Source organism: Akebia trifoliata, chromosome 11 (assembly GCF_017979445.1).
Source record: "Akebia trifoliata isolate Shusen 1 chromosome 11, ASM1797944v1, whole genome shotgun sequence".
In the NCBI taxonomy this organism is placed as follows: domain Eukaryota; kingdom Viridiplantae; phylum Streptophyta; class Magnoliopsida; order Ranunculales; family Lardizabalaceae; genus Akebia; species Akebia trifoliata.
The window spans coordinates 47,385,001-47,411,414 of NC_141385.1; the positions used below are offsets into that span (position 1 = coordinate 47,385,001).

Here is a 26,414-nt window from a genome sequence, read left to right on the forward strand (position 1 = left end):
AACCTGATCTGTACTTCTTTGTGACGTGGCGCTGTCTCAACAATTGAGTGGGACCCCTTAATAATTACACATATTCTGACGTGAGGGTGTTTTTCATCTAGATACGAGTGAAAGCATCTACAGTTATTTCTGCATCTCCACGTCAGCAATGTGTGAAACGATGTGAATGACAATGATGTACAGAACCATAGATATATTTCATCGAGATAAGTGAAAAGCATCTATAATTATGTGTGCATTTCCACGTCAGCAAATTGTGAAACGATGTGAATAGCAATGGTAGTCCAGCACGGCTCTAATCACTTAAACAAATCAGTAGGTGTTGAAGGTCTGGATTGGTCAACATCAACGTCTCTCTTCTATGATCAAATATCTATTAAGATCAACAACCGCAGCAGAAGAAGAAGAACAGAGAGAGAAGATGTCTTCAACAAGAACACCATTGTTGGAATCTGAAGGAGAAGAGAGAAAGAGTGGAGGATGGAAGAAGAAGGTTTTGGATTTAGAGGAGGCCAAGCATCAAGTCTTCTTCTCTGTACCTATGATCATCACCAATCTTTCTTATTACTCTATCACCTTAGTATCTGTCATGTTTGCTGGTCACCTTGGTCAGCTTGAACTTGCTTCCTCTACTCTTGCTAACTCTTGGGCTACTGTCACTGGTTTTGCTCTTATGGTGAGTCACGCCTCTTTCTTCCTCTGTTAAATTTGATGTATTTGAGGTCTTCTCATCAATGGGTTTGATATAAATTAGTAGTTAACAAACTTATTAATCTAAACCAATATTTCTTTGTTTCTAGCTTTTTATATGATCTTAAAAATGGAAGAAAAAAAAAAACGGGTCCAATCAATGGGTCTGATTTTTGGGTGTAGGAATCAAGGAAGAGGTGATAGAAAATTGGTTGGAATTTTTGCTGTCTTTGTTCTACCTCTATAGGTTTTGAGGAAGTTTTATCTGTTAGAGGTACTTGAACTGCTTTCTGTACTGTTATAATCTGCTATTGAGTTAGTTGGTTTTGGACCGAATCGACTAGAATCGATTTGTACCCAACATCTTGGAATAGGATTTAATACCGAATTACAAATCAATGGGTAGTCCGACTTTGTTCGCGGAATTTCTTGTATATATAAAGATTGGCAATTATGTTGGATGCATCAGTCATGTATTCACGTTGGCTTAATTTGTAAGATATTGAACATTGAAGCCAGAAAATGAAGGGGAATTGAATTGCTTGAATCAACTAAACAATACTTCACCTTCTTTGCTACTAAAAACACAATTGGAAATCCAAACGACAGCCCAATCATTGTTTCCCAATTGCCCCATTTGATTTGATTTGGAGAATCGGTGTAAATCCTTCTAATCTGTATTTCCAACAACGTCTGGATCACCTCAATTGGAATTTGTATGTCAAAGTTGTGCTAATTTTAGTGTATACTTCTTGTCTCATGAACTATCAATCTTTTACCACTTTCTTAAATGACATGTCTATTCATGTAGATCCCATACAAATGTGGATTAATGTAGATCCCAAATAGTGAAAGAGTAGAGCAATTGTTCAAGGCAAGTGAGTGCAAATCGTTTAGTCATCCAGCTTGTTTGTTGGGACTTACACTGAAAACTTAGGTGATCAAACAAGTGTTAGTCTTAATGAAAATGACAGTAACACACTTCGACCATTCAAACCCGTCTATCTTAAGATCAATACTTATTTCAATGCCATCAGATCTCATAATCAACATAGCTTGTTTTATGAACTTATCGATCTGTTTCTCTAAAAGAAGGTGAAAAAACAAGATATTCATGCCTTATTTATTAGATATATTTGTGTGTGCACACTTGCCCAATTCTGATGGTGATGATCTCGTTATGTATCCTTTGTATCTTGCTTGTTTAATTCAGACTGGTCTAAGTGGGGCGCTTGAGACACTTTGTGGGCAAGGATATGGAGCAAAATTGTACAGGATGTTAGGGATTCACTTGCAATCATCGATCATCACGTCATTCTTCTTTTCCATCATTGTATCCATTGTGTGGTTCTTTTCAGACCCATACTGATTTTACTTCAACAAGAACCTCAAGTTGCAAAAATGACTGCTATCTATATGAAGCATCTAATTCCGGGACTATTTGCATATGGTTTCCTACAATGCATCTTGAGATTTCTCCAAACGCAGACTGTCGTGATGCCTCTCGTCTTGTGCTCAGTTATCCCGTTAGGTATCCATGTTGGTATTGCATATCTAATGATTTACTACACGGCTCTTGGTTTCAAGGGAGCTGCATTGTCAGCTGCAATTTCATTGTGGATATCGTTTATTATGTTGGCACTCTATGTGAACTATTCCGAGAAATTCAAGTATACTTGGGAAGGACCTTCGATGGAATCCTTCAAACATGTAATTCCAAATATGAAGTTGGCAATTCCTTCGGCAGTCATGGTGTGGTAGGTAACCTATAATAGTTAGTCTCTTTCTCTCAAGGTTTAAAGAATTGAAACTTCGACTCTGGGCTCATCAAGGGGTTTGAGTACAAGACAACCCATTAGCCTAAAAGTTTTTCTGCTTAAGAATTTATATACTTTGAGAACTAAGAACACTCGATTGAGTTCTCTGAGTTTCTTTAAAGAAAATTAGCTTTCTTGAAGGAAAACTACTATGTTTCCTATCTTGGTTTTTATTGATCTCATAAATTGCATTTTTTGTTCTTTGATTTGCATATTATCACAGTTTGGAGTACTGGGCTTTTGAACTTCTAGTGTTACTGGCGGGATTGATGCCAAACTCGGAAAACAGTACTTCTCTTATTGCAATTTGGTATTATTTCTTCACCCATCTTGCATCTCTTAAACTATTATCAATTGTTAACAAGTATGTAAAGCTTGAACATGATGATATATCATTGGGTTATCCTGCAGTGTGAACACCGAAGCTGTCACATTCATGATTACTTATGGTTTCAGTGCCGCCGTGAGGTATGCTTAAGTTGATATGGGAAATGTCACACACACAAACACACACATGTTTTTTCCATCTTATACCTAGTACTGAAATAGAAGCACTGTGGCAGCACACGGGTGTCCAATGAATTGGGAGCTGGGAATGGTGATCGAGCAAAGAATGCCGTGGCAGTGACACTAAAGCTTTCTGTTTTTCTTGCGCTTACCGTTATTCTATCCCTACTATTTGGTCATGATTTATGGGCTAGTTCTTTCAGTAACAGCCCTGAAATAAAGAAAGAATTCGCTGCTATGACTCCCCTTCTTGCTGTTTCTATATTATTTGATTCGGCACAAGGTGTTTTATCAGGTAAGAATTGTATGTTACTATCTTAACAACGGGTTGTGTGTCATCGAGGTTTAAAATCTCATCTCGAGGCAATGTTTCCATTGAAAGGAAAACCAAGATTAGAATGTCTCGGACAAAACATTTTGAAACAACACGTAATTTTATACCATACTTATCCATCAATATTTTGATTATGCAGGAGTGGCTAGAGGATGTGGTTGGCAGCATTTAGCCGCATGGACTAACTTGGCAGCTTTCTATATTATTGGCATGCCAATAGCGATTCTTCTCGGATTCAAGTTTCAACTCTATTCAAAGGTGAGTTGGTCATTCAATTCTAGGTGTTCTTGACATTTGATTTAAGCTTTCTTAAATTAGATGGATAGGACTATAGTTTTTTACTAGAATCAGGATCGATCTAGAATAGGAATGGTGTCTACATGGCATGTTTTGGTAGGAGTTTAAGACACATTGGGTTCCTAACCAAGACCTTTTTGTAGATGGCACACAGCTCAATGGGTTTATTCTTCAATAAACATGTGTCACATACGGGACACCGTTCGTTGTAAATAAATGTGACATCCTAGGCCAATCACGAAAGCAATAAAAAGGATAATTGGATTTTTATAACCTCAAAAGATGACACTGAGAAATGTATTTCTAACATGGGAGGAAAACACAGGTTTCATAGGGATATATTTTCTGGAGAATCCTTAGAAATATCTTTGTCAGCCCTAAGTTTCACGCTTTGTGTTGAACATGGTTTAATACTAGATCTGGGTTCAATTCCCTTCATCATTGAGTTAGTTATCTCGTTAAAACAGGCTTACCAATCTGGAAAAAAATAAAGACTAGGATTTTTCCAAGAAGAATAATATTTACGGTTGTTCAAAATTACCTTTGTCCACTTGCGATAAAAGCGATCCACTATTTTGAGGGGAAATGTTTTAGTTATAAAATGTTGAAAATGGTTTGAAAAAAATATCGACCATTGTAAGGTTGTGGTAACAATTGGAATACTGAATGACGACCAAGGGTCTACCTCTGTTCCCCACATTGTTTTTTATTATTAAATATCATGGATAGGACCTCAACAAGAATTACAGTGTTCATCTGTAAGATATCATTCTCTCTAATATAGTATCGAAAACACCTTAAAAGTTTGAATTTTTGGTTTATTTGGTGCAGGGATTGTGGATTGGTTTGATTTGTGGCCTATTCTGCCAGGCTTGCATCCTTCTACTGATCACATTGCGCACAAAATGGTCGAAAATGGATCTTTCGGTGGACAACAATAAAGAACATACAACACTGGTTTAATTCCAAGTTTGAGAACAGAGCTGTGAACATCGTAGCTTGGTTGGGTAGTGGAGAGAGTCATGCTTGAGATTTTTGCTAACATCCATGAATTAGTTCTTGAATTTCGGCGTTGCATTTTTATTTTAAATTTTAATTTTAAAGTCATTACTCTCTATCTAGAACCAATCTTTCAGTTCGCGGCTGTATTAGACTGATTTGGTATGAGATAAGAATAGTTCAGTAAGTAACAATTCTGAAGCTATTTCATGGTTGGTGTTCTACTTTGTTTGAAGTTTTTATTTATTATTATTTTTAATTCGTAAAATGGTTCTTTATCAAAAATGCAAAAACAAGAAATTTTAACAGAAGCAATCAAAAGATAAGAGTCTTGCCAATGGTGAAAAGTAGCCTAAAAGGTTTCCAACCAACGATCTCCAACGACAAACGCTTGTGTCAAAATTTTGTGGTTGGTTAAACGAATCGTGTTCCTCTATTCCATTCAATCTAAAAAGTCTAATCTTCTGTTATCGAGAATGAGTTCATATTTATTTTCACTAATATCCGATCACATTCTTTTAGATCTTTCGAAGACAAAAGAATTTTTTGAGACTTGTCTTTGGACAAAGTCAAATAGAGGTAAAGGATTTGTTTAACTGATCCCAAATCTTCATGGATACCACTTTTTTGTTGTTAAATATTTTCTTCCCAAAATCCTATCTCAGAAAGGAAAACAAATTTCAATTTGACCATGTGTCAAATAATCATTTTTGTAGAAAAATACAAAATACAAAATTGGGTATGTGACCATTTTGGTGAATATAAATTCTTTTATTGATTAATACCTAATTATTTCAGTAATTTCCTCATTTAATATTGCCAAGTGACCCCTTATCTCAACGATATATTTTTAGATAAAATCGTGATTTTCTGACTCAAAAATTTTCACTCGATATGTACGTGCCTAACATGGCAAGGGCACAAAATCATATATCTTTTTCTTTGGGATACACAAGGAAAATGATCGATACCCATGTCACTTTAATCGTGTAGACCGAGTGAAAATTTTTTGTGTTAGAAAATTATTAGTGTTTGAGATAATTTGTTTTAGGAAAAAACTTGGAAGCATGGTTTCAAAACTCAATCGGGACATATCATCCGAATCATCTCAATATCAAGCATGGACGAGACAGACAAGTCAATTTTTCGGACAAGATTTAAAAGTCCATATTGTTTTTCTCGTCTTTGAACGAGAATTCTCAAACATATCGAAAAACTCGTATGAGACGACTTGGTATATCTGACATGGACAAGACACGAAATCGAGTTTTACAACCATACTTTGAAGTGAGTATCTCGCTCCAAAATTTTGGTAGAACTCTCTCCTTTTAATTACACGTGTCCTTTTTAAGAGAGATTCCAAATATTAAAGGAAATGTACGGCATGAAACAAATAGAAAACGCCACTTGTCTTATAGCGAGGAGGGCTCCTCCACAATCTTGAAGCCGCCTGGCTCCTTCAAAGTTGGACTTTTTGCTCAACTAATATATTTTATTTACACAAAATAAACAAAGAAAAATTTATTCAATTAATGCTAATAAATCTATTTAAGTACAAAACTTTACTACAAAACAGAAATTCTAAAACTTACAAGATTTGGGTTGTCAAATAATAGAATCAAATAAATATGACCATTAGGTCTCATTATGAAGGAAAATAGAGGTTACTTAAGCACAATAAATTAAGAGCATTTATTACTACTGAGTTTCTAGGTCGTTGCCATGTTCAAGGAACCCAATTTAATCGTTTTGATGAAAATTAGATGGACCCATCTCAGTTTTCAAACTGATGACGTAGCCCTTATAATCGGAGTCTTCCATGGAATATTAAAACAAAATGACTAAAAAGCCCTCACCATCTTAACAAAAGACCTTTTTTTTATAAAGAAAACCCATTATCTTCAATTTTGACTTGTAAAAATAAAATTATAACTTCTTCAAATTCTTTTCCAAAAACTTTAATTTTACTTCAAAAACCCCTTGGTATTTAGTTGTTCAACCTCCTTTTCCCTCGAAGAAAATACCCTATCTTGTTTTTGAGGTTGGAAAGTTGAAGTTGATTGAAACTCTACGAAGAATCTAAAAATTTAGAATCATGATGAACGTGTGCAATTTTTGGTATGCGTCTGTCGTGGCAATGGTATAGAACCATAGATCTTTTTCTTTAGGATACACTGAAAAAACATTTGCAGTTTGTGCCCTTGCCACATCAGCCACTCACAAAAAAACTGTGTGCATTCATCATTATTAAATAATTTATCCTATTTATTTTGAAGATAATGGGTGGTTTATGGCAAAAATTATGGGTGGCTTATGGCAAAAATTATGGGTGGCAAACCAAGAGGTTAAAGCTGAGGGTATTTTGGTCATTTAACTTAGTCTAATAGGAAGATCAAAGTCAAGAATTATGTCATAAATTTCAAAATTTAGGACGCAAATCTTATTTTTAAAGAAACTCTGAGGAGTGCCTTAAAATTATCCAAATAAGTGGCATTAGTCACTATAAATGGCAGCTATGTTCTTACACGTACACAAATACAAGCCAAGTTTCAAAATTTCCAACTCTCAATCTTGTAGTCTTTCACTTTTTCTTATATGTATATAGAGGCCTGCTGGGGTGACGCAGAATTTACTGTGATTCTCACAATTTTGACGTGGACATGCATACATAATCATAGATGATTTTTACTCGTATCACAAGAAAACACATCTATGGTTATGTGCACATCCCACGGTCAGACTTGTGAGAATCGTAGAAATTCTTTTGTTATTTCAACATTTTCCATATATATATAAGGGGCGGTTCTAGGGCCATATGTAAAAACATATGAAAAAACAATGGTTTTTCAAAACATGAGTTAGAGGTTTTGGATTGAGCTGATTTTTTATAAAGATGGTCACTATGATGAGAAGATCATCATCACGAAAAATCAGCTCAATCAGAAACTTCTAAATCCATCAAAAGTGATTTACAAATTATTAATAAAAATTGGTAAAAATCGACGGCCCACATTCTAAATCACTTTTAATGGGATTGGAAGTTTTATATTGGACTGATTTTTTTTCCAGATGATCTTCCTATCATAGAGATCATCCTCACAAAAAATCAGCTCAATCCGAAATTTCTAACCCAGATTTTAAAATTTTATTAATGTTACATTGTTTTTACATATGTTTTCTCAGAAAATGTTGGCACCCAACCATTTACCCAATCATTTGCCCAATATGGGTTAGAAGTTTTGGGATAAGCTGATTTTTGATAAGGATGATCTTCTCACCATAGAGATCATCTTAAAAAAAAAATCAGCTTATTCCAAAATTTCTAACCCATGTAAGACAAAACATGTTAGGGCAAATTGTTGGATGCCGAACGGGACCCATATATATCAGTCTTGTCTATATCTCTACTTAATTCTGCTCAAATCCATCTTTATCTACAAAATCTTTTAAGAGTATCTATTGTTCTCTCTGTCACTCTTCACACATGGAGTTCAACAGATTTCTCTGCCTTTTGTCTTTGATTTTAATGATTCTTCTCCCCTCATGTCAAGCTTATAACTTCTCTGTTGGCGACAAAGATGGGTGGGGGTTGAACCCATCAGAGAACTTCAACCACTGGGCTGAGAGAAATAGGTTTCACATCAATGACACCCTAAGTAAGTCTGTGTGTGTGATGATTTTTTTTAATGGGTTTTTCTGTTTTATAGTTTTTAAGTATAAGAAGGGATCATTTATCCAAAAAAAAAGTATAAGAAGGGATCAGACTCTGTGTTGATTGTGAGCGTGACTATGAGAACTGCAATACATCAAGGCCCATAATAAGAATGGACGGTGGAGATTCAATAATCAAGTTGGACAGATCAGGTGTATTCTTCTACATCAGTGGTAATCCTGGTAGTTGTGAAAATGGTCAGAAGCTAATCATAGTTGTTATGGCTGTAAGGCATGCACCTGCACCACACATGATTCCTCCATCTCCATCTCCAACAACAATAACACCCATAATATCTCCTCCTCAAGGTATTACACCCATGTTTCCTCCTTCACCTATGCTTTCACCTTCAGGTGGTCATGCATCAGCCCAAGCTCGTTCATCATCTGCTTTTACTTTCTCCATTAATTTGGTTTCAGTTGGAATCTCTCTTTTGGTGAGTTTGGTTTTGGGTATCTTTGTTGGGTCGTTTTAGATTGTGTTTTGGACTTTAGAAATTAGGATCATAAAGGGGTTTGTTTATCTATAATTCATTGTGGGTTTTGTTTTCTGATTTGTACTTTTTGTTTATATTTTATAAAAGACTAACGGTAGGATTTATTTCACGATTATATTCAAGGGTGGTAATATATATATATAATATATATATATATATATGGAGGCGGTTCATGGGACAATAATTCTAACAAAATCTATGATAATGATTTTTTGTAAATCACTTTTGATGGGATTAGGAGTTTTAGAATAGACTGAATTTTTGTGAAAATGATCTTTATGGTGAGGAGATCATTCTCACCAAACATTAGTCCATTTCGAATTTCTAACCCCAATTTACAAGTTAAAGAATTGTGGACTGTCAATTTATTTGTGAACCACTTTTGATGGGATTATAAGATTTGGAATGAGCTGATCTTTGGTGGGGATGATCTCTATGGTGAGGAGATCATCATCACCAAAAATAAGTCCATTCCCAAACTTCTAACCTATATAAGATGAAAATCATTGTCATAGATTTTGTCACAATTAGTTTCGTGAATTGTCTCATATATATATATATGGAATAGGATCCGTATACACATAAAGCTACTCATAAAGCTACAATGTGTTTTGTCTTATATGGGCAAAAATATTTGGAATGGGCTGGTTTTTTGTGATGATGATCTTTATGGTGAGGAGATCATCCTTGCCAAAAATCAGCCTATTATGAAACTTCTAGCCCCATGTTTACAAGTTGAAAATTTTTAGATCGTCCAATTTTTGTAAATCACTTTTGATGGGGTTAGAAGTTTTGGAATGAGATGATTTTTTGCAAGGATGACCCCCTCACCATAGATATCATCCTCACAAAAAATCAGCCTATTCCGAATCTTTTTAATCATATAAGGCAAAAACGTTGTAGTTTTATGAGTATCTTTATGTGTCTACGGAACCCGACCCTATATATATATATATATATAGGAGAATGCTAACGTCCAAGATCTCATGAGGATGTTAATATTGTCAAATATTTTTTTTTCAATAATACCTCTCTTCATTTTGTCTTTTAGTGAAAAACATGTTTGTTCAAAATTTCATTGAGTACATCTGTCAAAAAATTTCGAGTTCTTTAACATAAAACCCTCATTTTAGAGGTTTTAATAATGGGGTTTTCAATTTTTTTTTATAATTAAATGAAAATATTAAAGAAATTAAAAAAAAAAATTCTAATTTTTATTTATTTAATTTCTCACAAAATAAAAATAAATAAAAAATGGAGATGAATTTGAGGAGGGAAGGAGGGAGAAGTAGTGGTTTTGAGGAGGAAGAAGAAGAGGTGGATTTTTTTATCAATGGGTTTTTAGATACTTTTTTTCTAGTTATGGAAGGGTGTAAAGATTACATTTATAAGGGTAAAATGATAATTTAATTATTATTATTATTTTTTTTTTACGTTTAGACTTAACCTTAATGGTATTTGAGGTATTTGCAAATAGTTCCACCCTATGTTTAATGATCTGATCTCTCTTTCAATCGTCTCCCAAGCTTGATCCAAAAGTTAAATGGGGTCTAATTGTATGTCTTTGGTCAGTCCATGACAGGCTGGCAGGCTGAGCCAACCTATTGAAGCCTTCTCTTTAAATAGATAATTGATCAAATTACCCTTTAATTAGTGGCATACATCTATATGATTTTGGTAGGGCACACGTTAAAGTGCTTTAAGTACACCTAAGACATCTGATTTTTGTATCGTAATTGACCAAAAATACTCCTATTGCTTGTTCCTAAAGGGCATTTAATGCATTTTCACGTGTGTCCCAAGGGCACATGTTAATAACACGAGTTGTGCTAGGGTGATACAGGATTTATTGTGATTCTCACAACTCTGACGTGGAGCTGCATACATAATCGTAGATGATTTTTACTCGTATCGTGTGGAAACACATCTATGGTTATATGCACATCTCATGTCAGACTTGTGAGAATCATAGTAAATACCCTGTGTCATTCCAACATTTTGTTAATAAGACCCAAATTTATAAGGGATCGGATTCTTTGGAGTGCTTTTTATCTTTGGCCATTTGCAGCACAATTGGACGGTTGGAAAACCAGCCACATCAAAAAGTTAGTAAAATCCTACCATTTGAAATTGGGGGTGCATATACCGACCATCCATTTTAAAACTCTTGGATTGGACCAATAAGATTAGTTTTTTCATTTTGATTTTTAAAATCAAATCTAGGTCATAAACAGTAGAGACTTATTATTATTATTATTATTTGGAGGCGAGCCTCCCTTGTGGAGATAGTGCCATAAGGAGCTACAAGAAAGATGGGCTACACCTTGGAAAGTTGAGGGTATTTTTGGTTTAAAAAAATCTTTTGAGGACATTTTTGATAGGAACTCCAATTTTCAAGATGTAAATGCAATTGAATGTGTGCTCTTAAGGCACACAATATAGAAAAAATAATGAAGGATTTGAACACGAAAAGAAACAACAATAAAGAGAAAAAAATTAAAAAAAAAATTAAAAAAAAAAAGATGTAAGCACACAAAGAATAAGAGGGATTTATACTATTTCCTCAAGATTGAGATGTGTCCAAGGATTCGTACCATGATTTTAAAACTCGTTTTGATGTCTCGTCTTGTTGTGAACAAGACCAAGTCGTCTCAAACGAGTTTTCTGATACATTTGAGATGTCTTGTTCAACAATGAGAAAAAATAAACGTGGGTTTTAAATCTCGTCCGATACATTGACTTGTCTATCTGTCTTGTTGGTGGACAATATTAAGACATATCGGACGTGTCATCTCGGTCTCAGAGATTTAAAATCATGATTCATTCCATTGTGAAGAAATAACTTTTTATACATATTACACCCTCTTAATGAAGAAAGAAAGTATACCCACAGCCAAAATAAAGGTCACATACCCTTAAAACATAAAGGGTTTGGTTAGCATGTGCCCAAAAAAATATATGTTAAGATGCATGTAACACACCATGCAAATAAGTTTACTTGAAAAAAAGATAGTTGTTATTGTCTCACCAATTTTTATTAATGCCACACCAATTCCTAAACCACCAAAGAATTGCAAACAGTTGGTGTGGCAATAGTAACTCTCAAAAAAATGTCCTCAAATTTTTTTCTTTCACCAAAAATACCCTCAAATGCTTATTTCCAAGGTATATTTGATGCATCTTAGTGTATGACCTTAGGGCACATGTTAACAAAATCCTAACATAAATAGAGTTGCATATCACCAAGGAAAGTACGAAAAACATCCTTAGGAAAATTTGAAGACAGCTAAGGAATTATTAACGGCGAATTCTTGTTGACCAGTGCCATTAGACTCCACAAACCATAATAAGAATAAGAACATCCAACAATCTCTCACTCACCTTCATGAGAGTCCTCCTAACTATTGTGCTTTACAATATACATACATACATTCATGCATCCAACCTAGAGCAGTCAAATGGAGAGAGTTTCAATTTGATAACTTTGAATCTAGATAAACGATTTGGTCTTTCGATAAGAACCAACTCGGTCTTCCCCAAAACAATGGTCGGGTCTTACTTAAACATTGGAAGCCCGAGACTGGCCTATTCCCCTCATGCTATCATTGACCATTGAATTTTTTTTTTTTTTCAAAATCAGCAATACTCATGAAGTTCTTCAATCTATAATAGTAAATTGATTTTAATAAACTAATCTTACTTTCATTTTACTAATCAATATCACACTCAACCAAGATTCCAACTAGCAAGTTTTAAAACTTGGTAAGTGATGTAGATGTTTTTTATCTGATAAAATATTTAATTTTTAATAATTGAATATTTATGATCGATTTCCCGATATTTGAAAATCTCAGCTGCTTTGAAGAAAACTCATTCAAGTGATATTGATGATTTCTAATAATTGATTATTTATGCTCAATATTCCAAAGAGAAATATATCCCTAGGATAATGTATATCCACATACGAACTAATCGTTAAGAGACCAACATTTTTCCTCAAATCCCAATGGTCATGTGTTGATGGTGAGTCTCAAACTAACGTTTTGTTTGGATTCAAAGAAATAGAGAAGAAAAGAGAAAAATGCTAAATTTCTCTCTCTCTAAAGAGAAATTATTTTAAAATATTTTATAATTTCAATTCTATCCCTAAATCTCTTTTAATATATTTTTTTTAAATTCAAAATTATCCTAAATTCTTTCCGATCAATCTAAATATGGTGGAGAGAAATTGAGTTTCTCTTCTCTTCTCTTAATGAATTTCTCAGAAAGGACGTGCTCCTTAACTCATGATTGAGGCTCTCAATCAACATGGCAGTTAGGACTTTAGTAAAAAAAATTTCTCGAGATACAATTTCTTGAGAATCATTCCTTGACATCCCAGAGATCATGTGGATGGACAATCTCCATGATAGCATTTTTCAAACCTAAATTGAAGCCCGACCACTTGTAAGTTAGAAAAAAAGGTTCACGTGGCTACTTTCTAAGAAATTTACATCAAATTCAATAAGTAATTCCGCAACGAAGTTTTTTCCTCCTTTCCCAACTTTAATTAATAAAATCAAAATTAATAAATACAGAGATAGGCCCGGGGCCTGGTAAGAACAAAGAACCAAATTCTATTTTCTCCATAATCTTCTCAATTTCAGTGTCCACAGCTTCAATTTTACGCTCAACAGCTTTAGGAATCTTCACCCCCCCAAAAAACAAAGAACAAAAATAGATTAAAAATCAAGAAGAAGAAGAGGAAGAAAAATGGGGGAATCAGAGGTGAATGGTGTGTCGTCTCAAGCATACATAGAGAGCAACATAGTGATGGAGACAAGGGAGTTAGTATCAGAGCTGTGCCGTCACTTCTACACACTCGGATGGGTATCTGGTACTGGTGGAAGCATCACCATCAAAGTTCATGATGATTGCATCCCCAAATCTCAACAGCTCATCGTCATGTCCCCTTCTGGTTCTCTCTCTCTCTCTCTATCTCTTTCGATTTCTTCATGATTTTGATGTTGTTGTTGTTGTTCTTGATGATGATGTTGTTGATGATGGTGATGTAGGTGTTCAGAAGGAGCGAATGCTTCCAGAGGATATGTACTTGCTTTCCTCAAATGGGTCTATGTTGTCAACTCCTTCACCCAAGGGTTATCCCCATAAGCCTCCCAAGTGTACTGATTGTGCTTCTCTCTTCATGAAGGTTTGTTTTTGAAAAAAAAAAAATCATATTTTTTAAGTAATCAAATTCATTCAGCCCAAAAAGTTGAATTTTTTTTAGTGGTTTTTGTAGAGAGAAATGGTGAAATATGATTCATGTTGCTGAAGCAAGTTCTTTGGAATAATGTTTAAATCCAAATTTGTGGATTTTATTTTAGTGTTGTTTATAGAGTTAAATGGTGAAATATGATCCAAGTTACCGAACCCAGTAATTGGAATAAGGTGTAGATGATGATGATGATGATTGATTTATAATGGAAGCTTACACGCTCATGGGAAAAAGTATTACAAGTATTGCAAGCTAGTTCTGATGAAAAAATGAAAGATAACATCAATCTATAAACCTCCTTGAAGTAAAAGGTCTAACCCAAACACCAATTTCTCAAAGAAAACAAAACCCTGAACTCTTGGTAGAGTTTGGACCTTAAGAACACAAGGGCTAGGATACCGATGATGAATTTTCATCAATTAGTTTTATTTTTTCGTTGATTTTTGTGGCTAAAAGAATGAATTTTTAATTATCAACATAATGATAATCATTGTTGATGATAAAGATGATGCTTCCGTTTTTTGGTTTATCCAGGCCTATCAGATGCGTAACGCTGGAGCTGTTATTCACAGTCATGGGATGGAGTCTTGTCTTGTAACAATGATTCATCCCTTCTCAAAGGAGTTTCGAGTAAATTCTTGAACTTTGACAATTATCAAAATTGAATCACTCTTGTTTTTTCCCTTGTACATTCTCTTGAATCTATCATTGGCCTTTTATTTATCTGTACTTGGTCTCAATCTACTAGTTTTATCATTTGGTTCCTTACAAATATTCCTTGGACTTACTTTCTCAGACTAAAGAGATATGGCATTTGCTTTATGGTACAGATGCAGTGCTTGAAATATAAAAATAGCTTATACAATGAAATGATAAGATGTCCAACAGACTGTCTTACCCAAAGGAGGTGATTCACGCGATTACAGGATTGGGTTTTTTCAATAGAAATGTCCAATCATACATTTTAAGAATAATTTTCCAAAACACAGCTCCGATTCATCATTGTTAGTATCGCTGTTTCTGTAAGAGTTGGTTCTCTCTTATGCTGATGTGAATGTTAATTGCCAACGAAACTAACTCAGATTCCATAGTTAAAATTGTATCTTAACATACCCTTTTAAATAGCCAGATTGCTGAGTTATTATATAGGTTTACAAAAATGTATTCTTATTATATCCTAGACTCTACATTTGTTTACTTAGAAGTGTTTCTTTTGCCAGGTGTATTATTTGGATATTTTCTTCTTGATTAGTTCAAAAGTTCAAGCATATGCATTCATGATTGTCCGTTATTTTTTATTGCATCTTTTTCATATTTTGGGCTTTCCTGTTCTAATGTTGCAGATAACCCATATGGAGATGATAAAAGGAATTCAAGGTCACGGTTATCATGATGAACTTGTCGTCCCAATAATTGAGAACACTGCCTATGAGAGCGAGCTCACAGAATCTCTTAGTGAAGCGGTACTTCTTTTTTAATGTTTAATTGTGCATATGGTTGGATCTATTAACATTTTGGTGATCTATGTATTATGGATGACATTGGACGATAATAAATGTTCAGATGGAGTGATCCCAATAACATGAAAATTTCAATAAATATTTGATTGTGTCATAGACATTAACAGCTGTTATCACTGGTCAGTGTGCAGAAGTATGCTTTTATTTGTAGGAAACTTGGAATACTGGGAGTTACTGATTTCCAATCACAATTCAATAATGTTCCTTATGAAACTCTCTCTTTCTTTGTACTTGTATTCCTTTGGGTTAGTGCTCTTTCATTTAACATGTCTGTGCAAGAGGACTAGTGTAATTTTACTGGATTATGTTACTTAAACTGGTGTTATATTGGAGCAAGTGGTTTCTTCCCATTACTTATAGTTTTGGTCTGATTTTCTCCATTACCTGTTGTAAAGGTTATACGTTATAAGTATGATATTTATACTTGAAAATGATGCCCAATTGTACTCGTATTTCTATCGTTGATCCATCCGTGTTGATTGTCATGATATTTTGATATGGAGGTAACCCATCACACCATTTTAGAATAGGTTGAATGAAGGTGGCTTAAATGCTCGAAGAATGAAAACTTCCCTGTTTTGAGTTGTTTCAATGATACAAATTGTAAGGAATATTATAGGGAGCGTACCTTCTTGTTCACAGAGGAGATCCGAACCTTCCTTCACGTCATATTGAGTTGATCGCCGGAGATCGGTAGTCCAAAAAACCGTCATGTTGACGCTACTAGAGCTGTCGTTGTTTCCACGCCTTAAACCCTAGGGTCCTCTTGATAGAAACCCAGAAACCTGCAGCTTAGAGAGGAAGTTTCCGTTTGGGAGAATCTTATTTTCTGTTTTCTCTTGTTCGCTTATTTACGTCCCACATCTTATCTGTTTATAGACAAAATAAGAAGTCAACCTTATTAGGACTCTAACTCCAAAAAGGAGTCCTAATATGTGAATAATAAGAGTTGAGTCTCACCAGTAGTAAGACTCACATCCGTTTGCCTCATTTTAGCCATTGTCGCATATTAAGACTTAGAACTTTTCCAGATGGACGTTAAGACAACATTTCTCAATGGAGATTTGGATGAGGAGATCCATACGGATCAACCCATAGACTTCAAAATAGAAGGACATGAGCGCAAAGTCTGCAAGCTTAGAAAGTCTATCTATGGTTTGAAGCAATCATCCAGGCAATGGTACTTTCGTTTTCATCGAGTCATTATTACAAATGGGTTTACGATGATGGAAGATGACCATTGTGTGTATGTTAAACAGAGTGGAAAGAGTTTCTTAATATTGTCTTTGTATGTTGATGACATTTTGTTGGCTGGAAATGATATGGAGTTGATTGTCGCTACTCAGAAGTGCTTATCCTCAAATTTTGAAATGAAGGATATTGGTGAAGCAAATTTTGTACTTGGAATTAAGATCATTCGTGATCGTTCTAAGAGACTTCTTTGTTTGTCTCAGGAGACTTACATTAATAGAGTGCTCGAGCGTTTCCGTATGCAAAATTGTAAACCCATAGACACTCCAGTCTAGAAGGGACATTCCTTACATCTTGGTCTTTGCCCTATGACGGATGCAGAGAAGGAAAAGATGGCACAAATGCCCTACGCAAATGCAATTGGGAGTCTGATGTATGCTATGATGTGTACTCGACCGGATATTTGCTTTGTAGTAGGATTGGTTAGTCGTTATCAAAGTAATCCAGGAACTGCTCATTGGAAGGCAGTAAAGAGCATTTTTCGATACTTGCGTGGGACTACAGATTATTCACTAAGTTACCAGGGAGCAGATTTGTGTTTACAGGGCTATAGTGATGTTGATTGGGCTAGTGACCTAGATGAGCGTAGATCCACATCAGGTTATGCATTCTTGCTTGGAGGTGGTGTTGTTTCTTGGTCTAGTAAGAAAAAATCTTGTGTTGCATTATCCACGATGGAATCAGAATACATTGCATGTAGTGCTGCGATTCAAGAAACTGTGTGGTTGAGAAGGTTCCTTATTCCACTCAGTATAGTGCATAGTACCTCACATTATGTATCATTGTATTGTGATAGCATGACAGCACTAGCATATATGCCAAGAATCCTAAATGCCATGGAAAATCGAAGCACATCGATATTCGCTATCACTTCATTCGAGATATGGTTGCGTAGAAGGAGGTAGTCTTATTACATATTTCTTCGGGTCAGATGGTAGCAGGTCCTCTGACTAAACCTATTTCACGAGACATTTATCATACTCATATTAGGAGTTTGGGACTTCGTAGGTTTTGATTTGTGATTGTAATAGACTTCTTATTTCATTGAACATTTCTTTTTATATATAATTATTTATTCTTTCCATTTGATTAAATCATCATAACATTGCATTTTTTTTAGATTATCTTATGCCTACACATTTTTTTCTATGTTTTTGAACATGGACTTGTTTTTTGTCATCAGGTAAAGGTCATTCACTCACACAATGACCGCCTTGATGCATAGACTACGAATAGGAAGGTATTATTTAGACAATTAAACCTTAAGGGTTGAACCAATTTTACAAGGTGCAATGATTGTGAGTTTGATAATTATATTATTATTACCTCGAATATTGTCGAGATGAGATTCATAGGAATCGATTATGATTCATAGACTTGTAGAATTATAAAGCTTGAGAAAGCCGGATGTGAACTTAATCAAGTGCTTATGTAAGTAATTGGATTGAGAAGTTCAGGTTAGGCGCTCACAGTGCAACTAGACTTTGATCTGTATGGTGTTGAGGTTGACGAACTTTTGAGGAACTCCACCATAGCATGTAAGTCATACTACATGCGTTATTTATTTTTGACCTTTATTATTACCTATGCGAGTAAGTTAATGATTTCTTGTTTCCTTACTCTGTGAGTATTTTAAATAATTAGGTAATTATTGTGCCCTTAGTTACTTATGATTATGATGTAGAGTAGAGGTTAATGTTTACTGACTCTAGCATGTTACCTATGACTAGGATTGATAAGGTCTAATGGAACATGACTAAGAAAGTAACTTAACCAAAACTAAGTAACATGAGGGCTTGAGGAAGATTATTTGGCATCACATTCTAATGATATATTGTACACAATGATAAGAGCTTGTGCTGACACTGATATTTTTACTTTCAAATTTTTTAAAGTATACTATTGTATATTCAACAAAATATATAATTTTACAAATTATTTTATTTTTGAAAGAAAGCTTATGCATTGTGTACAGGATTGATCATTGTTCTGAGCTTAGGCTCATGAGGGTTTGGAAAATGTTTAATCTGATGTGGCCAAATAAGTCTGGGGTATATGTGAGTTATAGGAGATAAGATGTGTTTTGTCAGTTAGATAGAAATTTGACATAAAGTTCTCTCCGGAGGTCAAACTCCCGTTAGTCGCACACCTCATTCCCTTGTATGAAGAAAATATATGCATAACTTGAGATGAGGAGATGATTATTAAGTCCTACCATGGACGAGTGGGAGATTTTAGTTGTTTTTTGGGCGTCCATGTAGACCCAACTTTTATTATTCACGTATTAGGACTCATTTTTAGAGTTAGAGTTCTAATAAGGTTGAGTTCTTATTTTGTCTATAAATAGATAAGATGTGGGACGTGAATAAGCAAACAAGAGAAAACAGAAAATAAGATTCTCCCAAACAAAAACTTCTTCTCTCTAAGCTGCAGGGTTCTGGGTTTCTATCAAGAGGACCCTAAGGTTTAAAGCGTGGAAACAACGACAGCTTTAGTAGCGTAAACGTGACGGTTTTTTGGACTATCGATCTCCGGCGATCGACTCAACGTGACGCGAAGCAAGTGTTGGATCTCTATTGTGAACAAGAAGATATGCTCCCTATAATATTCCTTACACAAATTGATGAAGCGCTGTATTTATCTCACATTGTCAGAAACTTTCTAATGAGCTACTAGATGTTGTGGCAGGAGTTCTGAAAATTCTTCTGCTGTCTCTATCATGTATGGTAGATGCTAGCACAAAAAAACCACATCTTGACATTGTGAATGTCATTTTGAGTTTCAAGTATGAAAGGGCCCAAGCAGTTAAATGTTTGATGTTGCCAATTGGTAAGGCTGTTGTTAATAAGATAAGTAACTAAAAGGCGAAGGTGGGTTTGGAACCTAGGTCTGGCGTCAACACTCCAAACTTCACCAACTCAGCAAGCTGGCACTTTGAGATACTTATATTGTATTGTTGGAAACTTGGAATTCTGAAAAACTATTCAGGTTTCTGTGAATATTCTGCGTAGTTGATTTTTTATTTTTAGCTTTTTATTTAGTTTAATCCTTTTTTTTTACTCATATGTTCCCGACCTTGAAACCGCTGCTCCTAACCTCTTTCTAGTTTCTTATGATCCCCTGCAATGAGTAAATCAAATTTAATCTTCTATTTGGAAGTATTCGTCATCTCCAATAAAACTGAATGATCTGAAAAAGGTATTAGGTTTGGTATTAGCAAATGGGGGATAATTTATTCAAATTGTTGTTTATATGTTCATATGCCTTTTTCTTTATCGTTCATAGATGATGATGATTGTATTTATTATTTGTCATTCAAACGAGCCCTTGAAAGCTATACGAATTCTTTTGTTGGTTTGAGATTGTTTTCATTCTTGCATTGAGACTTTTCACAAGTTTCTGACTAGTTTCATCTTGTGAAGTACTTCTCTCAAAGACAAGTGATGACTTTAGTTATCTTAATGATTTGCAGATTAAAGCCTATCCAAAATCAACGGCAGTGCTTGTTCGCAACCATGGGATATATATATGGGGAGACTCATGGATCAGTGCTAAGACTCAGGTTTGTGTTGTTATGGAGAAGATTTGAATCATGTTGATCAATTAGTCTTCTTTCTGCTTCAAAAGTTTCCATTGGAGTCCATACCTTCAGTGAAAAGTCCTCTAATTAGAGTACATATTTGGTGTATTAAGTTTTTTGATGTTTGGGCACTTTATGAAAATATGTTGGCACTCTATAATTTTCTGTATGATCCTTTGGCATTGAGAGCATGTTCATGTACATTTTTACAGGATTCACAGTTCACTACTAGACTGACTTAATCTATTGCCCTTGTTATTAAGAATTACTAAAAAAAATAAAGAAGCAATCTGAGGCCATGAATGTTTCCAAGTACATGCACAAAGCACAAAAATGGTGACGTGACAACAACAATAGCGAGTGATAATTTTTCTTCTGATTTTGCACAGAACGATATAAGAAACCGTGTAATCTTGAGAAGTCACAAACTCAATTCAAAAACACAATATCTAAAAAACCCCAATTATTTTTGGAAAACCATAATCCCCCCTAGAATAATATTAACTTTAATTTGGCAAGACCCATATTCAAGTTGGAAGTAAAACCATCAAACAAGAATCAGGTTATGCACGACCCTGTTATATTATGGCATTGGTTGGATCATGTTAATTGATCACCACTTCAATTGGCAGGACCCAGTTATTTTGGAAATCCAAAATCCCCATATTCAAGTTGGAAGCAAAACCATCCAATCCACATTGTTTTGACATAATAATGTGGGTTGCTTGTAGATGGCTGAAGATTTTTCTAATTATATTATAATCTGTCAAATGAAAAAACAAAATACTATAATTTTTCCATGTCTTTTTATTTTTGGGGGATCTCTGCTGACATGTTTTTTTTCTTCTGCTGGCTCTCCCATGCATTACATTTCTGGGACTAATTGTTGGTTCAGTTTTTTTCGCTTTGTTCTTGATCCATTGGGATGATACTTTTTCATTTGGTGTGTGTTCCATGTTTCTTCATCTTGATTTGAAAATATCATCAAGATTCAAACAATTTTTCCAAATTTTCCCCTTGCTGACTTATTCTTGAACCCCAACTTTGTGACTATGCTACATGTAGTTCTATACAATGACATAATAACTGCATGATAGTTTTTATGGGGGGTAAATTTGAGTAAAAAATGTACGAGTTATCCTACTATTTACTATTTTTGGCAGGGATGCTTGTGACTTGGCTTTAGACAGAGTAGAATGGAGGAACAAGATTTGTTTAGTCGACCCCAAATCTTTAAAATAAGGCTTTGTTGTTGTTGTTTTCTGTAGGCATGGATTGGTGATAGGTGAAATAATCTGTTATGACTTTCTTCTAATTGATGAGTGACTGTTTCAGGCGGAATGTTATCACTATCTCTTTGATGCTGCTATCAAACTTCATCAATTGGGCTTGGACTGGTCTACTCCAAGTCACGGTCCTGTTCATCATGTCAGGGAAATTTGTGGTGATGATAACGACATAAAAGAGAATGTGAAGGTGGGGGCTCTGAACAGAAATCAATCAATTGATCCATCCTGGGTAAGTCCTTGAACTCTGTAACTTCACATAACGAAAAACTCAGGTTTCAATGTTCTTCCTTCACAAAAAAGATTTCTTCTTATCCCAAGCTTTTAATATGAGTACCTCCATATTATTGGGTTCAATATTTTGTTGAACAAGTGCCTAGATGCAAACTTAATGCAGTTCAAGCTGTGTTTTCCTTTAATTCATTGCTGGTTATTTTTCAGCGTTGCATTCTTCTTGACATTGAAGGGACAACGACTCCAATATCATTTGTTACCGATGTTCTTTTTCCTTATGCCCGTGATAATGTGGGGAAGCATTTAACTGCAACATATGACTCTGAAGAAACTCAAGATGATATTAATTTGCTACGTGCTCAAGTAAGATTCTGTTGCTCTCATGTGTAGCAGTTCGCATTATGATGCAACCATCTTGGTGTTGTGAGTTTATGTTGCTGCATAATAGCTTTTCATGTGCAGCTTCTCTTTCAATTAAAGAGTCTAAGATTCTCATCCTCAGAAATTTAAGATTATGAATGCTAATTAAGTTTACCATTTGCACAGGTTGAGGATGATTTGAAACAAGGTCTTAGTGGCCTGCCCATCCCCCCCTCTGATGCAGGAAAAGAAAAGGTGATTGCATCCTTGGTAGCTAATGTGGAAGAAATGATTAAGGCTGACAGGAAAATTACTGCCCTAAAACAACTGCAGGCAAGCAAACTTGACTTTATATATCGATAAAAAAAAAAAACTCGACTTTATATATATTAAAAAAAAAAAAAAAAAATCCTACTTTCAAAACAGGCTTTTCTTTGGTATCTATTTCTCATTTTCATTTTTCACCAATGAAAAAGAAGTCCATTATATATATATATATATATATATTTGATTCTTCTCCTAATACAGGGCCATATATGGCGAACTGGGTATCAAAATAATGATTTGGAGGGAGTAGTTTTTGAGGATGTACCCAAAGCTCTTGAGAAGTGGCATGCTTCAGGCATCAAGGTTCTTGCACTTACATTACTTTCTTGCTACTTTTGTGTCGTTTTTCTTTATACTCAACTCATTAGATTATTAAATGGTGTAAAGAGATGCAGGAATTTTTGGCAGTTTAACTATTGTATAACGATACCATTTGCTAATTGAAACAAAAACTTATTTCTTGATATGCTAAAATGACATTGTTATCAGAAACATGATCTTATTTAGTTGTTCAGGTTTGTACCTTTGGTAGGTGTTCGTCTTTTTATGATTGCTTCCCCTGTATATATGTTAACTCTGGTAGCTTATGTGCCAACTATGATAGTGCAGTACCCTTGGGCAGGCGCACTATGCACTTACGTACGCATTATCGGGATGAGTTGAGAGGCATTTCCTATTTCTGCTACCCATCTCACCAATGGTTCATTCGATAACCATTGGGATGTGATGGATTGATTTAATCTCATGCATCCATTTTACAATCAAGCACTAGGACTTGTGTCAGTTCAAATCCAATGGTTCATTGTGCGAACAGACATGAGCCAACTAGCCATTGGTTGTATAGGTGGTAAGCGTGAAGGGTTGCATAGGTTTGGACCAGTCCAACCATCCGGGCAACAAGGCATTCCCAAAGGGTGCATAGAGAACCATAAAGATAGGATCTCAGATTGTTCAGACAAGTTAATGAGAAAAACCGAACCAGATTTCTTGTCTTTTATCTTATACATTGATTGGGTATTATCTGTGTCTTCTACTAAGGGTGATTCGGGCTGCAATCAGATTGTGTATTATTATCTGAGAATAATTACAAAGATCTGGGTTCCATTGTTTCTTGGAAACGGTTTATCTAAAACCCTTTGCGCGTTTGCGAGTTTTACTATTACCATAATGGAGACAAAATCTGTTTTAAAGATATCGTCATTAAATCAAGCCTTAAAGTCTTAAGTACCTCTCCATCAATTTCTTATTTTTCTGCCTCCTTTTCTTCTCCCCATATTCAAATTAAATTTTCCAACATGAATTTCACATTTGTGATATCCTTCCCATTTCTATGGGTTGTCACCTCCACTGTTCTCCTCCTGCAGGTATACATATATTCTAGTGGTAGCAGGGAGGCTCAAAGGCTTATCTTTGGCAATTCAAATTACGGGGACTTGAGAAAATATTTATGTGGTTTTTTCGATACCACAATAGGGTAAGTTTCCTTAATATCTTCCTCTGCTTTAAGCTTTCTTTCTTCTACTTGTGAATTTTTCGTCTATTCTATTTTCTTGTGAAGAAACAAAAGGGAAACACGTAGTTACTTCGAGATCTCACAGTCAGTGGGGGTAGATAAGCCATCGGAGATCTTATTTTTGACAGACATCCATCAAGAAGCCGTGGCTGCAAAGTCAGCAGGTAACAATCTATTAATATACATTTTTTGTTCTAAATCTTCCACGATAGTTTTAGGGTTACATTTGATGTAACTTGGTTATCTTTTGAACAATTCCACCTTGACGAAAGGAGGAACTCAAGCACCTCTTTTGACACCTATCCCATTTAAAATGGGATATGTTCCAAGGAAGAGGGGGAGATTGTCTTGCTTAAATTGCTTTACTGCCACTCTCATTCCTCGATTTTCTAATCTTATTTATTATTTTAAACTAATCTACATTTCAGGTTTGGACGTGATCATTTCCATCCGGCCAGGAAACGGACCTCTCCCTGAGAATCATGGGTTTAAAACTGTCCAATCCTTTTTAGATATCTAGAACGAATATGATTTTCAATAATCTTAATAACCATAACACAAATAAATTTATACATACAGCAACTTAATATTTGCTAAAATGGGTTGTTAATAGTTTTGGATCATAAGTTTATACCGAGTTTATATTACTTGCACATTTGCTACTACTTGGTAAATGAATGAAAGTAAGAACACCGGTACATTGCAGATTATTTTGTCCTCTTCAGAAGTTGAATATTCAAATATACGACACATCTTTGAAAGTTATTCAAATCCGATCTTCGTTGGGAATTTATCAAAAACGAACATCATCTTTGGGTACGAAATGCAGATGAGAACTAGTTTCATACTAATTATTTTCTTTCGTTGTGGTCTGGGAAGATTTCCTGGATCCGATTGGGCTGAGGATTCATCCACTGCAAATCAAAGTTCTTAATCAACCCCATGCGGTCTAAATTGTGTTGTTTGTCCTTGAAATTCATGCGTGGATGCATCTTCGATGACCAGCAATAATGTATTAGATCCTTGGAATTGAGGTTGAAATGGTCAAATAATGTACAATGGTCTGGACAGCATAAATGAGAAAAGTCTATTAGACTTCAAGGTGCAATTTATTTAGTTGATAGTGCCTTTAATTTTTTTAGTTAGTAGTTAACATATCCTTCAAAATATTTAAGATAATAAATTAATGACCAAAGCTTTTAATATAATTTATCAAAATGTCCAAAGTTCTTTTTACCAAAATAATCTTCTAAATACGGTAACCAAACGACCAATTGCACAACGTGCTGTCTTCCCACATGAGCTTTTGATTTTAAATCATCAATTTATTAACTTATAAATTAGTTTAGTTGGTAAAGTTTATCAAGAAAAGAAGAATAAAAATAAAATTAAAAAAAAGCTTATAATTACTGACAGTGATATTTTGATTATTAAAAATGAATTGATCATGCAGTATGTGGAGGATATTTTTCGTAAGTAAGACATCAAAAGTTGACACATGGCACGTAAGTAAGACATCAAAAGTTGACACATGGCACATTGAGATCAGGAAGGAATAAAGGACATTGAGGTTTTGTACCCAAGTCTAATACAACAAGGGATACTTGGATAAGTCAAATTTCATATCTAAAAGGGGGTTGAACCTCGATGATCATGAATATAGAATCGGACACGGGACACGTGACAAATAGATTTGATGAATCAAATCCCAAAAAATCAAGGATGTGCAGAGTCAAATATGGAAGATCTTGAATTAATAAAGGGAAAATTCCTAAATGAAATTTTGAACATAGAATCTTGACCAAATACGTTCCAAGTAAAGGCCTACTTGCTAAAAACAATTAGAGATGGAATCGGTAACAAGATCATCGAAGATCCTAGGATTTAAACTCTATAAATACATGGGTAGGTAATGTAATACACAAAAAAAAAAAAGATATAATTTCCTCCTCTTAAAAAATTATATTATTTTCTTTATACTAAGATCTGACTTGAGCGTCGAAGAGATATTGTAGCAGACATACCCAAGAGCATGAGAGGAGGAAATCTTAAGCTAACATCACAGATCCCAAGATCGTGCAAGTTTTTGCATCTATACATTATAATTAGAAAAATTATATAACTTTACCTTAATATTTTAAAAGTGTTGATCCACTTCTCAGTTTTTACCATTCTTAATGTTACGTGCATGCATTTGCCAAATGATAATTTGAATTCCAAGAGCAACTTTTCAA

The 26,414-nt window shown here is 34.7% G+C and overlaps 3 protein-coding genes across 3 annotated transcripts; all 3 read left to right on the forward strand.

The window, feature by feature from the left end:
* Positions 1–324: 324 nt before the first annotated feature.
* LOC147392207 (protein DETOXIFICATION 18-like) lies at positions 325–4,879 on the forward strand. The gene is given in 8 exon segments (XM_086459460.1): positions 325–676; positions 1,904–2,045; positions 2,048–2,447; positions 2,731–2,817; positions 2,919–2,975; positions 3,071–3,309; positions 3,488–3,606; positions 4,477–4,879. Coding segments are annotated over 8 exon segments (1,491 nt in total). The 5' UTR covers positions 325–361; the 3' UTR covers positions 4,609–4,879.
* Positions 4,880–8,468: 3,589 nt separating this feature from the next.
* Positions 8,469–8,831, forward strand: LOC147392208 (uncharacterized). Its single transcript, XM_086459156.1, has one exon. The coding sequence runs from the start codon at positions 8,469–8,471 to the stop codon at positions 8,829–8,831; it is 363 nt and encodes a 120-aa protein (XP_086315282.1).
* A 4,603-nt stretch (positions 8,832–13,434) lies between these two features.
* LOC147392209 (putative bifunctional methylthioribulose-1-phosphate dehydratase/enolase-phosphatase E1) lies at positions 13,435–24,822 on the forward strand. Its single transcript, XM_086458233.1, has 12 exons — positions 13,435–13,809; positions 13,907–14,043; positions 14,644–14,739; positions 15,453–15,572; positions 20,353–20,442; positions 21,796–21,978; positions 22,188–22,343; positions 22,527–22,673; positions 22,869–22,970; positions 24,032–24,141; positions 24,226–24,344; positions 24,609–24,822. Exons 1-12 carry the CDS (start codon positions 13,605–13,607, stop codon positions 24,698–24,700), a joined length of 1,557 nt encoding a protein of 518 aa, XP_086314359.1. The 5' UTR covers positions 13,435–13,604; the 3' UTR covers positions 24,701–24,822.
* The last annotated feature ends 1,592 nt before the right edge of the window (positions 24,823–26,414 follow it).

Coding starts and splice junctions, on each gene's coding strand:
- LOC147392208 (XM_086459156.1), top strand. CDS start 8,469: ATGGACGGTGGAGATTCAATAATCAAGTTGGACAGATCAGGTGTATTC.
- LOC147392209 (XM_086458233.1), top strand. CDS start 13,605: ATGGGGGAATCAGAGGTGAATGGTGTGTCGTCTCAAGCATACATAGAG. Junction 14,044..14,643: donor GTGCTTCTCTCTTCATGAAG/GTTTGTTTTTGA, acceptor TGGTTTATCCAG/GCCTATCAGATGCGTAACGC. Junction 24,345..24,608: donor CGTGGCTGCAAAGTCAGCAG/GTAACAATCTAT, acceptor TCTACATTTCAG/GTTTGGACGTGATCATTTCC.